At 38.6% G+C, this 15,024-nt stretch overlaps 1 protein-coding gene across 10 annotated transcripts in view; it reads left to right on the plus strand.

Moving 5' to 3' along the window:
- The window catches only part of RIC8B (RIC8 guanine nucleotide exchange factor B), a 140,802-nt gene that overhangs the window by 88,037 nt on the left and 37,741 nt on the right, over positions 1-15,024 (plus strand). For 8 of the 10 annotated variants that reach the window (XR_014233210.1, XR_014233211.1, XR_014233212.1 and 5 more), the window contains one exon: positions 13,134-13,253. The exons of the other annotated variants lie outside the window; for them this stretch is intronic. Coding sequence is in view for 2 of the 8 variants with exons in the window: in XM_082349912.1 (XP_082206038.1) it covers positions 13,134-13,253 (120 nt within the window). In the remaining 6 variants the exon portion in view is untranslated. The remainder of the gene's footprint in view (positions 1-13,133; positions 13,254-15,024) is intronic. 10 annotated transcript variants of the gene reach the window in all.

Consider the following 15,024-nt stretch of genomic DNA (forward strand, 5'->3'; position numbering starts at 1 on the left):
AAATTCAGATCTCTAAAGACCGGAATCAAAAATAAAATTTTGCCACTTCTGCCATGTATACTGGTTAACCAACCTTTGTGATGTTTGCAATCACACCAGTTTTGCACTTTCAAAATTGAGTTCTCTAATTTTTCTTTTGTATTTTAATTTGGGTAAATGGCCAGCAAAAGGTGTGTTACCTGAACCTACAATATTGAGCTTTGCTTCAGGTTTCATTTCCTACAGATTCACAACCATAGTTTTTCTATATCCTTTACATCAAGGATATCACTCTTAATCCAACAGCCCAATGTAGGAAACATTATAAAGCACTATAATTTAAAAAGGTATTTTGGAGCTTTTTTAATTGCCTAGGTGCAACTTGGCGCATCTGTATGTATTCAGTACGTCTATTTGTATGGATGATACATGATACTTAATAGTTGATAAATAAGTGAAAGAATTACACCACATTACCCTATTTCTTTACATTGCTAATAGAATGCAAAAACTTGGATTAAGATGTTGTTTCATAATTTACCCTACTCTTTTAATGTGGAATCAGTTTTATATTTATATGGTAATTCTCAAATTACTTGAGACATTTTCACCTCAGTCACCATTATTAACTGGTGTCTCTTCAGAATACCTTGTATCTGAATTTAACCATAACTCCACGAAACACCTAGTGTTGCGTGGCTTCTTTAGCACATGCAGCTCCATAGTGACGATTTAACTTAATAGACTAACTCACTGGATCCAAGGCCTTCTGGCTGGCTTACTTCTTAGCAAGTAGCTCACTTATGCTAATAATAGCTGGTATTTATTATCTAATATGTGTCAGGTACTGTTCTAAGAACTTTCCTGATATTATCTCATTTAATCTTTACAGCAAACCTTTGGGCTAGGGTTATCCCCATCTTACAGATGAGGAAACTAAAGCTCAGTGGTTTCCAGAACTTGTCTAGGGCACACCGTTCATGAGTGGTCAGGTGGCCTAACTCCAGAGCTGGTGTTTTTTGAGATTTTTGTTGTTGTTTTTGAGGTAGACAAAGCAGGTTTTACTGTGCTTTTCACTTTGCCTTCTTATTTTGGAGGTACAATATACATAAAATTTACCATTTTAAGCATACATATCTGTGGCATTATATACATTAATGTGCAACCATCACCACCATCCATCTCCAGAACTTTTCATCTTCCCCAACTGAAACTCTGTATCCATTCCCTCTCCCCACAACCCCTGGTAACTACCATTCTACTTTCTTTCTCTATGAATGTGACTAGGAACCTCATATAAGTGGAATCTAAGAACCTCATATAAGTGAAATCATATACTTGTCCTTCTGTGACTGAGTTCACTTGGAATGTCTTTAAGACTCATCCATATTGTAGCATGTGTCAAAATTTCCTCCCTTTTTTAGGCTGAATAACATTCTATATAATGTATTTACCACATTTTGTTTATCCATTCATCCATCATTGGACACCTGGGTTGTTTCCACCTTTTGGCTGTTGTGAATAATGCTGCTATGAACACGAGTGTACAAATATCTGTCCTTGCTTCAGGTCCCTGCTTTAACTTCTTTTGGGTATATAGCCAGAAGTGGAATTGCTGGATCATATGGTAGTTCTATGTTTAATTTTTTGAGGAACTGCCATACCATTTTACATTCCCACCAGCAGTGCACAAGGGTTCCAGTTTTTCTGCATCCTCTCCAATACTTACTATTTTTCTGGCTTTTTTTTTTTTAATCTAATAGCCATCCTAACAGGTGTGAAGTCAAAGCTTGTGTTTTAACTGCTACCATATTCTTCAAAGCCAATCAAAGGGAGAGATGATTTGCCCCTCACATAATTTCCCTGTTCTTAGAGCATCTATTATCTTTCTTTGATATAACCAAAGTAGAAAATGAGAAAATATATGTTTTATAAACCCTGATATCCCTGAAAGCTAAAAGTTCTATTCAGTTCATTCTAATTCATAAAAATCTGTTAGGTAATTCTGGCTCTGCCTTCATAATACATTCAGAATCTAATCACCCCTTACTGCCATCACTGCTACTACTACAGTCCAAGCTAAACTTTTCTCTCCCTCCAGGATCATTTTAAATAGCTTCCTAACTGGTCTTGTTGCTTCTATCCTTGTCACTCTTCAGTCTGTTTTCAACTCAGCAGCCAATGCGATCCTTATAAAATGTAAGTCAGACATCACTGCTCAAAACTCTACAATGGCTAAACACCAAAAGTCCCTGCAGTGATGTACACGCACCCTTTCTCACTGTACTGTCACCACACTGGGCTCTTCACTGTTTGTCATGCTCCAGACACACTCTTGTCTGAGGCCTCTGCATCACTGACTGTTCCTTCTGCCTGGAATGCCTATTCTCCAGATAGCTACTTGTCTTATTCCCTCACCTCCTTCATGTCTTTACTCAATTATCATCTTCCTAGTAAAGTCTGTCCTGTCCCCATATTAAAAATTGCCACACTCCTACCTTTACCCCTCCACCTTGCACTTCCTTCCTCTTTTTCCTTCATAGCACTTATTACCTTCTAACATACCATATAATTTACTTATTCATTTAGTCTTTTTTCCCCACTAGAAGATAAACTCCATGAGAGAAATTTTTTTATTCATTGAGATGGCCCCAAAATAGTGCCTCACATACTGTAGGCACTCAGTAAATTTTTGTTGAATAAATTAATTTTTTTGAGTTTTTGAATAAATTTAACTTGGTCAGCCCCTTCTCAACATTAGGATACCAAGACAGTTGAGGTCCCTGCCCTCATCAAGCTTCACATCTAGTTGGGGAGTGGGACCAGGGAATGGAATTCAAGAAAACAGGATATGGTAAATTTCCACTCTGCTCTTTTGATTGTTTTTGTGGAGTGGCAGATATTATGGAGAGTTTTTCCTGGAAAGACATTTCTAATTTCATGTGCATATAACGTCTCCTTTCCCACCCCACCTGCCCCCTTCTTCCGTGATCTGGCGCACAAACACCTTTTCCTAAAAACCCTGATCCCTTTCCTAGAGGTTACAAATTGTCAGCCCATAGGCTACATTTAGCCCACAGGTAGGTTTTGCTTCACTTGCCTGATGTTGTGTTGGTTATTTGGTTTTATGTTTTTAATTTTTGTTTTACATAGGGCTTCTTAAAATAATTTAGAATTCAGATATTTCAGGTGAAAAGCTGAATTTCTAACTTCTTTTGAAAAAGTGGAAGTTCTGATAACATTAGGCCTGCATTCTCACATGGTAACTGACTGATGGAGTTGAGTGACTGTGGCCCCTGTCATACCAGGCATAAGCTCCTTTGATTTGATAATGTATCTTTTTTTTTTTGAATTTTATTTTATTTTTTTATATAGCAGGTTCTTATTAGTTATCCATTTTATGCATTATTAGTGTATATATGTCAATCCCAATCTCCCAATTCATCACACCACCACCACCCCCCGCCACTTTCCCGCCTTGGTGTCCATACGTTTGTTCTCTACATCTGTGTCTCAATTTCTTCCCTGCAAACCAGTTCATCTGTACCATTTTTCTAGGTTCCTATATGCGTTAATATACGATATTTGTTTTTCTCTTTCTGACTTACTTCACTCTGTATGACACTCTCTAGATTCATCCACGTCTCTACAAATGACCCAATTTCGTTCCCTTTTATGTCTAAGTAATATTCCATTGTATAAATGTTCTTTATCCACATCTTCTTTATCCATTCATCTGTCGATGGGCATTTAGGTTGCTTCCATGACCTGGCTATTGTAAATAGTGAACGTTGGGGTGCAGGTGTCTTTTTGAATTATGGTTTTCTCAGGGTATATGCCCAGTAGTGGGATTGCTGGGCTGTGTAGTAGTTCTATTTTTAGTTTTTTAAGGAACCTCCATACTGTTCTCCATAGTGGCTGTATCAATTTACATTCCCCCCAGCAGTGCAGGAGGGTTCCCTTTTCTCCACACCCTGTCCAGCATTTGTTGTTTGTAGATTGTCTGATGATGCCCATTCTAACTGGTGTGAGGTGATTCCTCATTGTAGTTTTGATTTGCATTTCTCTAATAAATAGTGATGTTGAGCAGCTTTTCATGTGCTTCTTGGCCATCTGTATGTCTTCATTGGAGAAATGTCTATTTAGGTCTTCTGCTCATTTTTGGATTGGGTTGTTTCTTTTTTTGATATTGAGCTGCCTGAGCTGTTATATATTTTGGAGATTAATCCTTTGTCCGTTGATTCATTTGCAAATATTTCCTCCCATTCTGAGGGTTGTCTTTTCGTCTTGTTTGTAGTTTCCTTTGCTGTACAAAAGCTTTTAAGTTTCATTAGGTCCCATTCGTTTATTTTTGTTCTTATTTCCATTACACTAGGAGGTGGATCAAAAAAGATCTTGCTGTGATTTATGTCAAAGAGTGTTCTTCCTCTGTTTTCCTCTAAGAGTTTTATAGTGTCCGGTCTTACATTTAGGTCTCTAATCCATTTTGAGTTTATTTTTGTGTATGGTGTTAGGGGGTGTTCTAATTTCATTCTTTTACATGTAGCTGTCCAGTTTTCCCAGCACCACTTATCTCCATTGTGTATCCTTGCCTCCTTTGTCATAGATTAATTGACTACAGGTGTGTGGGTTTATCTCTGGGCTTTCTATCCTGTTCCATTGATCTGTATCTCTGTTTTTGTGCCAGTATCATATCATCTTGATTACTGTAGCTTTGTAGTATTGTCTGAAGTCAGGGAGTCTGATTCCTCCAGCTCCGGTTTTTTTCCCTCAAGACTGCTTTGGCTATTTGGGGTCTTTTGTGTCTCCATACAAATTTTAAGATTTTTTGTTCTAGTTCTGTAATAAATGCTATTGGTAATTTGATAGGGATTGCACTGAATCTGTAGATTGCTTTGGGTAGTATAGTCATTTTCACAATATTGATTCTTCCAAACCAAGAACATGGTATATCTCTCCATCTGTTTCTATCATCTTTAATTTCTTTCATCAGTGTCTTATACTTTTCTGCATACAGGCCTTTTCTCTCCCTAGGTAGGTTTATTCCTAGGTATTTTATTCTTTTTTTTTTTTTTTTTTTTTTTTTTAAAGCACTTTTCTTTTTTATAGCTACTTTATTTATTTATTTATTTATTTTATTTTTGACTGTGTTGGGTCTTCGGTTCATGCGAGGGCCTTCTCTAGTTGAGGCAAGTGGGGGCCACTCTTCACCGCGGTGCGGGGACCGCTCTTCATCGCGGTGCGCGGGCCTTTCACTATCGCGGCCCCTCCCGTCGCGGGGCACAGGCTCCAGACGCGCAGGCTCAGCAGTTGTGGCTCACGGGCCCAGCTGCTCCGCGGCATGTGGGATCCTCCCAGACCAGGGCTCGAACCCGTGTCCCCTGCATTAGCAGGCAGATTCTCAACCACTGCGCCACCAGGGAAGCCCCTATTTTATTCTTTTTGTTGCAGTGGTAAATGGGAGTGTTTCCTAATTTCTCTTTCAGATTTTTCATCACTAGTGCATAGGAATGCAAGAGATTTCTGTGCATTAATTCTGTATCCTGAAACTTTACCAAATTCATTGATTAGCTCTAGTAGTTTTCTGGTGGCATCTTTAGGCTTCTCTATGTATAGTATCATGTCATCTGCAAACAGTGACAGTTTTACTTCTTCTTTTCCAATTTGTATTCCTTTTATTTCTTTTTCTACTCTGATTGCCGTGGCTAGGACTTCCAAAACTATGTTGAATAATAGTGGTGAGAGTGGACATCCTTGTCTTGTTCCTGATCTTAGAGGAAATTCTTTCAGGTTTTCACCATTGAGAATGATGTTTGCTGTGGGTTTGTTGTATATGGCCTTTATTATGTTGTGGTAGGTTCCCTCTGTGCCCACTTTCTGGAGAGCTTTTATCATAAATGGGTGTTGAATTTTGTCAAAAGCTTTGTCTGCATCTATTGAGATGATCATATGGTTTTTATTCTTCAATTTGTTAACGTGGTATATATCACATTGATTGTTTTGCATATCTTGAAGAATCCTTGCATCCCTGGGATAAATCCCACTTGATCATGGTGTATGGTGTTGGATTCTGTTTGCTAGTATTTTGTTGAGGATTTCTTCATCTATATTCATCAGTGATACTGGTCTGTAATTTTCTTTTTTTGTAGTATCTTTGTCTGGTTTTGGTATCAGGGTGATGGTGGCCTCATAGAATGAGTTTGGGAGTGTTCCTTCCTCTGCAATTGTTTGGAAGAGTTTGAGAAGGATAGGTGTTAGCTCTTCTCTAAATGTTTGGTAGAATTCACCTGTGAAGCCATCAGGTCCTGGACTTTTGTTTGTTGGAAGATTTTTAATCCCAGTTTCAATTTTATTACTTGTGATTGGTCTGTTCATATTTCCTATTTCTTTCTGGTTCAGTCTTGGAAGGTTATACCTTTCTAAGAATTTGTCCATTTCTTCCAGGTTGTCCATTTTATTGGCATAGAGTTGCTTGTAGTAGTCTCTTAGGATGCTTTGTATTTCTGCAGTGTCTGTTGTAACTTCTCCTTTTTCATTTCTAGTTTTATTGATTTGAGTCCTCTCCCTCTTTTTCTTGATGAGTCTGGCTAATGGTTTATCAATTTTGTTTATCTTCTCAAAGAACCAGCTTTTACTTCTATTGATCTTTGCTATTGTTTTCTTTGTTTCTATTTCATTTATTTCTGCTCTGATCTTTATGATTTCTTTCCTTCCCCTAACTTTGGGTTTTGTTTTTCTTCTTTCTCTAGTTCTTTTATGTGTAAGGTTAGACTATTTATTTGAGATGTTTGTTGTTTTTTCAGGTGGGATTGTATTGCTATAAACTTCCCTCTTAGAACTGCTTTTGCTGCATCCCATAGGTTCTGGATCATCGTGTTTTCATTGTCATTTGTCTCTAGGTATTTTTTGATTTCCTCTTTGATTTCTTCAGTGATCTCTTGGTTATTTAGTAACGTATTGTTTAGCCTCCATGTGTTTGTGTTTTTTATGTTTTTTTCCCTGTAATTGATTTCTAATCTCATAGTGTTGTGGTCAGAAAAGATGCTTGATATGATTTCAATTTTCTTAAATTTACTGAGGCTTGATTTGTGAACCAAGATGTGATCTATCCTGGAGAATGTCCCATGCGCACTTGAGAAGAAAGTGTAATCTGCCGTTTTTGGATGGAATGTCCTATAAATATCAATTAAATGTATCAATTTAATGTATCTCTCCAGATACATTAACTATTGTGTCATTTAAAGCTTCTGTTTCCTTATTTATTTTCTGTTTGGATGATCTGTCCATTGGTGTTAGTGAGGTGTCAAAGTACCCCACTATTATTGTGTTACTGTCAATTTCCTCTTTTATAGCTGTTAGCAGTTGCCTTCTGTATTGAGGTGCTCCTATGTTGGGTGCATATATATCTATAATTGTTACATCTTCTTCTTGGATTGATCCCTTGATCATTATGTAGTGTCCTTCCTTGTCTCTTGTAACATTCTTTATTTTAAAGTCTATTTTATCTGATATGAGTATTGCTACGCCAGCTTTCTTGATTTCCATTTGCATGGACTATCTTTTTCCATCCCCTCACTTTCAGTCTGTATGTGTCCCTAGGTCTGAAGTGGGTCTCTTGTAGACAGCATATATATGGGTCTTGTTTTTGTATCCATTCAGCCAGTCTATGTCTTTTGGTTGGGGCATTTAATCCATTCACGTTTAAGGTAATTATCGATATGTATGTTCCTATGACCATTTTCTTAATTGTTTTGGGTTTGTTTTTGTAGGTCCTTTTCTTCTCTTGTGTTTCCCACTTAGAGAAGTTCCTTTAGCATTTGTTGTAGAGCTGGTTTGGTGGTGCTTAATTCTCTTAGCTTTTGCTTGTCTGAAAACCTTTTGACTTCTCCATCGAATCTGATAGAGATCCTTGCTGGGTAGAGCAATCTTGGGTGTAATTTCTTCCCTTTCATCACTTTAAATATGTCATGCCACTCCCTTCTGGCTTGTAGAGTTTCTGCTGAGAAATCAGCTGTTAACTTTATGGGAGTTCCCTTGTATGTTATTTGTCGTTTTTCCCTTGCTGCTTTCAATAATTTTTCTTTGTCTTTAATTTTTGCCAATTTGATAACTATGTGTCTCGGCATGTTTCTCCTTTGGTTTATCCTGCCTGGGACTCTCTGGGCTTCCTGGACTTGGGTGGCTATTTCCTTTCCCATGTTAGGGAAGTCTTCGACTATAATCTCTTCAAATATTTTCTCGGGTCCTTTCTCTCTCTCTTCTCCTTCTGGGACCCCTATAATGCAAATGTTGTTATGTTTAATGTTGTCCCAGAGGTCTCTTAGGCTGTCTTCATTTCTCTTCATTCTTTTTTCTTTATTCTGTTCCACAACAGTGAATTCCACCATTCTGTCTTCCAGGTCACTTATCCGTTCTTCTGCCTCAGTTATTGTGCCATTGATTCCTTCTAGTGTATTTTTCATTTCAGTTATTGGATTGTTCATCTCTGTTTGTTTGTTCTTTAATTCTTCTAGGTCTTTGTTAAACATTTCTTGCATCTTCTCCGTCTTGGCCTCCATTTTTTTTCCGAGGTCCTGGATCATCTTCACTCTCATTATTCTGAATTTTTTTTCTGGAAAGTTGCCTGTCATCTCCCCTTCATTTAGTTGTTTTTCTGGGGCTTTATCTTGTTCCTTCATCTGGTACATAGCCCTCTGCTTTTTCATCTTGTTTGTCTTTCTGTGAATGTAGTTTTTGTTCCACAGGCTGCAGGATTGTAGTTCTTCTTGCTTCTGCTGTCTGCCCTCTGGTGGATGAGGCTATCTAAGAGTCTTGTGCAGGTTTCCTGATGGGAGGGACTGGTGGTGGGTAGAGCTGGATGTTGCTCTGGTGGCCAGAGCTCAGTAAAACTTTAATCCACTTGACTGCTGATGGGTGGGGCTGGGTTCCCTCCCTGTTGGTTGTTTGACCTGACATGACCCAACACTGGAGCCTACCTGGGCTCTTTGGTGGGGCTAATGGCAGACTGGGGGAGGGCTCACGCCAAGGAGTACTTCCCAGAACTTCTGCTGTCAGTGTCCTTGTCCTCACGGTTGGACAGAGCCACCCCCTGCCTCTGCAGGAGACCCTCCAACACTAGCAGGTAGGTCTGGTTCAGTCTCCTATGGGGTCACTGCTCCTTCCCCCTGGGTCCCGATGAGCACACTACTTTGTGTGTACCCTCCAAGAGTGGAGTCTCTGTTTCACTCAGCCCTGTTGAAGTCCTGCAATGAAATCCCGCTAGCCTTCAGAGTCTGTTTCTCTAGGAATTCCTCCTCCTGTTGCCAGACCCCCAGACTGGGAAGCCTGACATGGGGCTCAGAACCTTCACTCCAGTGGGTGGACTTCTGTGGTATAAGTGTTCTTCAGTTTGTGAGTCACCCACCCAGCAGTTATGGGATTTGATTGTATTGTGATTGCGCCCCTCATACCATCTCATTGTGGCTTCTCCTTTGTCTTTGGATGTGGGGTATCTTTTTTGGTGAGTTCCAGTGTCTTCCTGTCGATGACTGTTCAGCAGTTAGTTGTGATTCCAGTGCTCTCACAAGAGGGAGTGAGAGCACATCCTTCTACTCTGTCATCTTGAACCAATCCCCTGATAATGTATCTTTTTTGTTCATCTTATCTGCCTTAGCCTCTGTAGGGACTTGACTTTATAGCCTCTTGATTAACCAGGGTGCTTTGAGCAAAATTTAATCCACGTTTTTTAGAGATAGATGTTAACTTTCATATAGCTCAGGGAACATTTAATAGCTCTTTTTTTGTTCAGTGAACTAGTGTAGTACTGTTGATGTTGGCCAAATGTAGCAACATTTTGAAGAGCAAGTCTTAATCCTTTTGTCTCCAGCTGCTGTCATATAATGGCCTTACATAATACAAAATTCTTGGTGACATATCACACATAAGAGTTTGGATACTTCTTGTCCTCTAATTGGAAGACATAAAATAGGATTGGAGTGCTGAGTAGATAGGGGAGGGGAGCAGAGACAGGGTGGGAAAAATTATGATAAATATAAAATTATCCAATAAAATATCCACCACAGTTAGTGTACTTAAAGTATCTTAGGACTCAGAGTCTTGGAACAAAAAACCAATCCCAGAATTTCAGTGTTAAGATCCTGAAACCTGTAAAGTTAAATCTCAAACTGTACTGTTCAAGGTTATAAAGGTGGCAAGTGTTTGTTCAACCAAAAATAGTCTTTTTTTTTTCAAAAGTAGTTTTTTATGAAACCTCACTCTGTTGCTGTGGTGGTGACTATTTGTCTTCTCTTCCTCTGGGTAGAAGCTACATGAGATTGGTTTGAAGTGGGGAGCTGGAGGGGAGACAGTGTCCAAGTCTGCCTCCTGCCCCCAGAACACTGGCATTTTTCCCGTAAGAGAGTGGCATGGTTCAGCAACTTGTGTTTGCTGTGGCTTTGTTTATGTTCTTCTGAGTACCGGGGTGGGGGTAGGGGGAGGGGGTGTTTTTTCAAGGAAAAAAGATGAAACCTCAATCCCTGGAGTGATTTTGGGGGTTTGGAATGTTTTACTACATGGGTAAAGGATGGTAAGTTCTTACTCTGTAAGAGTGAATTTCTGGCTGCTGCTTTCATGCTCAGTGAGCAAAGGATTTTGTGACTTTCGTAGCTAATTTCACAGCAAGACATTAAATCATTTTAGCAGCAGTGGACTTGAGGTCAGCTTATGGAAAACAGAGATCATTTCCATTAAGCCCTTAAAAGAACCAAGAAAAGAATCAAATACGCTCTGATCCAGGAATGCATGTCCTGACTTTGTGTGCTGTGGTATCCACAATACCACAGAGCTGACCAGTGTGTCCTCCTGACAGATTTTTTCCCTGAGGCACATGATGGCTTGTGCTAATTTCATTATATTCTAAAACAGTGTGTGGATCTGATTTAAGTCACCCTTCCATTGAGCTTGAGGAGAGAAGCCTTCTCTCAAGAGACAGATGAGTATGGTCTAAATAGTTAATACATCTGCCTTCCCTTATACTTTCTTCTAAGGCCTTATTGCCTTTGTCTGCTTGGTAAGTGGTATGTGCCTATATATAAGTACCTTTACTTACTTATTTATAAGACTAGATGTTTTTTCTAATTTAGCAGGCAGCAGAAGAGAAACCAGTGAAAATATGTCCCGTCGTTACACACCTAAGCAAATTATAGATGGGTGGTGGAATTACATTTTCACTATGGCATCTGGATACTTCTTAAAAACTCCATAGTTCTCAGAAGCCTCGTCTGGGTCCTCTTTGTTCTTGACCTTTGGGAAACGTGATGACCCCGTTTGGCATTTTTGTTAATGGCCACTAACTAGACGCCTTTTTCTTTTCTTTTATGAGCACCTGAAAAAAGGGAGAGGGACTAGTAGCACACAGTGAATGTCTCAAGTAGGCGCTCTGTCCCAGTGGTTCTTAACCTCAATGCTCATCACAATCACCTGGAAAAAAACCAAAACAGATTTAGCTGGTTTCAGGTGAGGCCCAGGCCTCGTCTTTAAAGTTTCTCAAGTGATTCCAATGTATAGCCAAGGCTAAGAATCACTGAGAAGCCTATGGGTTTTCAGACTGTTTCCCCAGAGTTCCTGAAAGTGCCTTAGGGGCTGCCTTAAGAGGAAGCAAGTGAGTGCGGACAAATAGAAGGGATTCTAGGCCTGCACTCTCCTTGGCCGTCCCTATCCCCTCTTCTGCCTGAGCAGTTCCACTTTCATCTATTTCATAAATCAGCTTTCTGTGTAGATTTCATTTGTTAAAATAAAAAGGGTGAGGGGTTCCACTACTTTGAAGGAAAAAGTTTTTTAACCGTGGCTCTAGACATAGGTCTTATGAAAGAATGGCAAAACGTATGTTTTAGATCCGGTTTTTAAGGATGGGGAGCATTGAGTCCTTCTGTAAGAATCTGTATGTCAGGCAGCCTCTGAGGAATGTAGAAAAATAAATATTTTTTTGTAACAGATTATAGTACCTAGCCCTTGCTCCAAGTGAGAAAAGCCCTGCTCTGTAAAGAAAGTTAACTTGCCCAAGTAAAAGTCTAAAGCAGGGCTGGCAAGCTAGCCACCAGATGATGTAATTAATCGCAGTGTCTTGGTTTTGGCCCGCATGATTTTTTTTTTCCCTGTTTAGACTAGCACTGTTCTCCATTTTACCCTAGTCCTCAATACTCCATGTTATTTATACTTGACCAATTCACTCATTTGCATATCCTTAAGGCCTGGCCCCTGAAACCATTTGTGTTTGTAGACCCTAGAAAGTAACTTATCAGCGATTTGCCATTTGCAGGGATATTTCATTTGATCATTAAAAACATACTGTGTGTACCTGGCTGGTACAAAATGCTGTAACCTCTTTTCTGCTTCTCCAGAAAGATGTTTAAGCTATAAATATTTGGCAGCCATTGAAAGAATTATCTTTTATTTCACCTCAAAAAAAAAAATAATGTGACTTTTAATTAAGAGGATAGTTTTGTTTGGTATTAGAACTTCATACAAAGTTTATGGAACTTATTCATCTTAAGTACTTTATTAAATCTATTTCCAGAAAGCCAGATGGTATACCTGTCTTTTGGTAGGCTAGATTTCATTCCTTTTTTTAATCTAGGTCAGATCAAATCTAATTAAAATTGTTCTTCTGCTTTATCTTTTATTATTTAAACACTCATTGCCTTCTGTGGTCTCACTAATGGACTAATTTCCTGAGATTATAAATTGGCATGCTTTCATTTTCAGATTCCAGCCTCTCTGTCATCATTTTTCCAATTTTTTGACATATTTGTTTTATGCTGTATCACAAAATAGATTTCTCCTTCTCTGAAATCATTTGTCCCTTATATAATTAATGAAGAAGCTGTGCATCCAAGGATATTTATCCTAACGGCACCAATCAAATTTCATATTTTTAAAAAGCAGCCATGCCTTTAAAAAAAAGTTGGCAAGTTCGCTATCACCCATTTCCCAAAGCAAATTAGCAGGAAAAGTCGATTTAAAAAAAAATTCCTATAGCAGTTCTATATCATAAAATTGCTATTGCCAATTTTTTGGCTATTATACTCTTTCTTATTATAACTTACAACTTGGACCAGAAAAGTATAGAAAGAGCATAATTTGAAAACATACAGCATAACTTTTTTTTCTTTTTGTAGCATTAATCTTATCACTGGTCATTTAGAGGAACCAATGCCAAACCCCATAGATGAAATGACAGAAGAACAAAAAGAATATGAAGCCATGAAACTTGTCAACATGCTTGATAAACTTTCCAGGTATTGTATTCCCATCCATTTTTTGCTTGGTTTCTAAAAATGTTCTATTTCTTTGTCTCTCTCACTGAGAGTTACCATAGAACAGCAACTCTGGAAATCCATGTTGATTGGAACAGGATGGCCCAGGCAGCAGTAGTTCAGATTTCTCTTGGCTACCATGGTTCTTCTACATGTGCCGCTTATGGATGTGCATTCTTAAACATTTAAGCTCTCAAAGCTAGGATAGTAACTACTAGGTCATTGTGATATTTAACCAACTAACCTCCCTGTCTTCAAAAAGATGCTGTGAATTAGGTTCAATGATTTTGCTGCTTCTTGTATTTTTTGTTTTAGTCTGTTTTGGTTTTTGTTCCAAATCATGATGCTTTTTTTTTTTTTTTTTCCATTTTTGATGTGCAAGTTTGCAATTCTTTCTTTCTGGATTGCTGCTAAAACCAAGAATTCTAAAATGTCATGCACCCAATAGGAAAAAGTGAAAAGGAATAGCTCAAATGAAGGATTTTCTGAAAGCAGGCACTTGTATTAATTAGGGATTCTAAAAACAATCTCCCCTTCCCTTCTTGCTTCACACCTCCTTCCCCTCCCCAGATAGCCAGTTTTGAAAATAATTAAATCAAATATATACTAATAAGCAACTAGTCATCTTGGAGGAGTTATTAGAAAGTATTAATTCCTTTCACACTTGCCTGAATTGCTCAATTTTCTAGTCGTATATTGAGTCACTGTCTCCTTTAAGCCATCTTGAGTGAGTGCTTCTGTGTGTTGGTGGCAGCTGCCACTGGAAGGTGAATTTCTTCTGGTCATCTCCTTTTTCATAACAGCTATGCAAAGGCTAGTATCCCTCAATCAAGAGGAGTAGCAACTAGAACGGGAAAGCCAGAAAGCCAACCATTAAAGGGAAAAGTGTAATAAAGAAACAAGCAGAGGCTAAGAGCACAGCAGGAGGCTTAGAGTAGAAGTGTTCAAAAATAAGAAGAGGCTGACATGGGGAGTGTGACAAGTTAGGGTATTTAGACCTTCTGCAGAGTCTGAGTTTTCACATGATGCTGGTAATGTGGTACAAGTTACATAGAAGTAAGTAGCTTCATCATCTACAAAGCTAATATGACTAGAATTTAGTTAACTTCCAGTTAGTCCTTTTAAATTTCCATCATTTTCCCAAGAAGGTTAGAATTTACAGCTCACTATGCTCACAGTCTTCAAAAGACATTGTTATCTGTTTGCATATGACATTCTCCATACCTTTGGATACAATATACATGTTCCTTCCCTGAATGAATTTACAATAAAAGAGAAGATGCTGATAGGACAGACCTATAGGAGGCAGAGTAAAAGGTTCTGAATGAACATATAAAAGTAAGATTTGTACTTCCAAAAGGATCTGAGGTAGCTAATGAAACAGTGCTGTAAGTACAGCAGCTGGGATGAGAACCAACAGAGTCCATCTGGTAGAAGCTGGAGGGGGAAATGTTACCAAGGGCCTGAGTAGAGCACATTAGCGTGAAGACAGTGAACTAGTTAGGTTGAATAAATTACATTTTTCATAAATTTCATTTCAATAATATGAGTTCTTAAAAGATAACACAGATGCTATCCAACTGGCCCATTTGCCCTAGATGAGTAAACACCCAGCAGATGCCCAGCTCAATCTGAAGGTGATACTGATTTTCACATGTATAAAGCAGAGCAAATATGTCTTGTGTTGGCTTTGATGGTATGAATTTTGCCATTAAAGTTGAAGCTAAGGCAACTTTGAGAATAGTCCTAAATC

The sequence above is a fragment of the Balaenoptera borealis genome, assembly GCF_965194805.1.
Source record: "Balaenoptera borealis genome assembly, chromosome: 13".
Classification (NCBI taxonomy): Eukaryota; Metazoa; Chordata; class Mammalia; order Artiodactyla; family Balaenopteridae; genus Balaenoptera; species Balaenoptera borealis.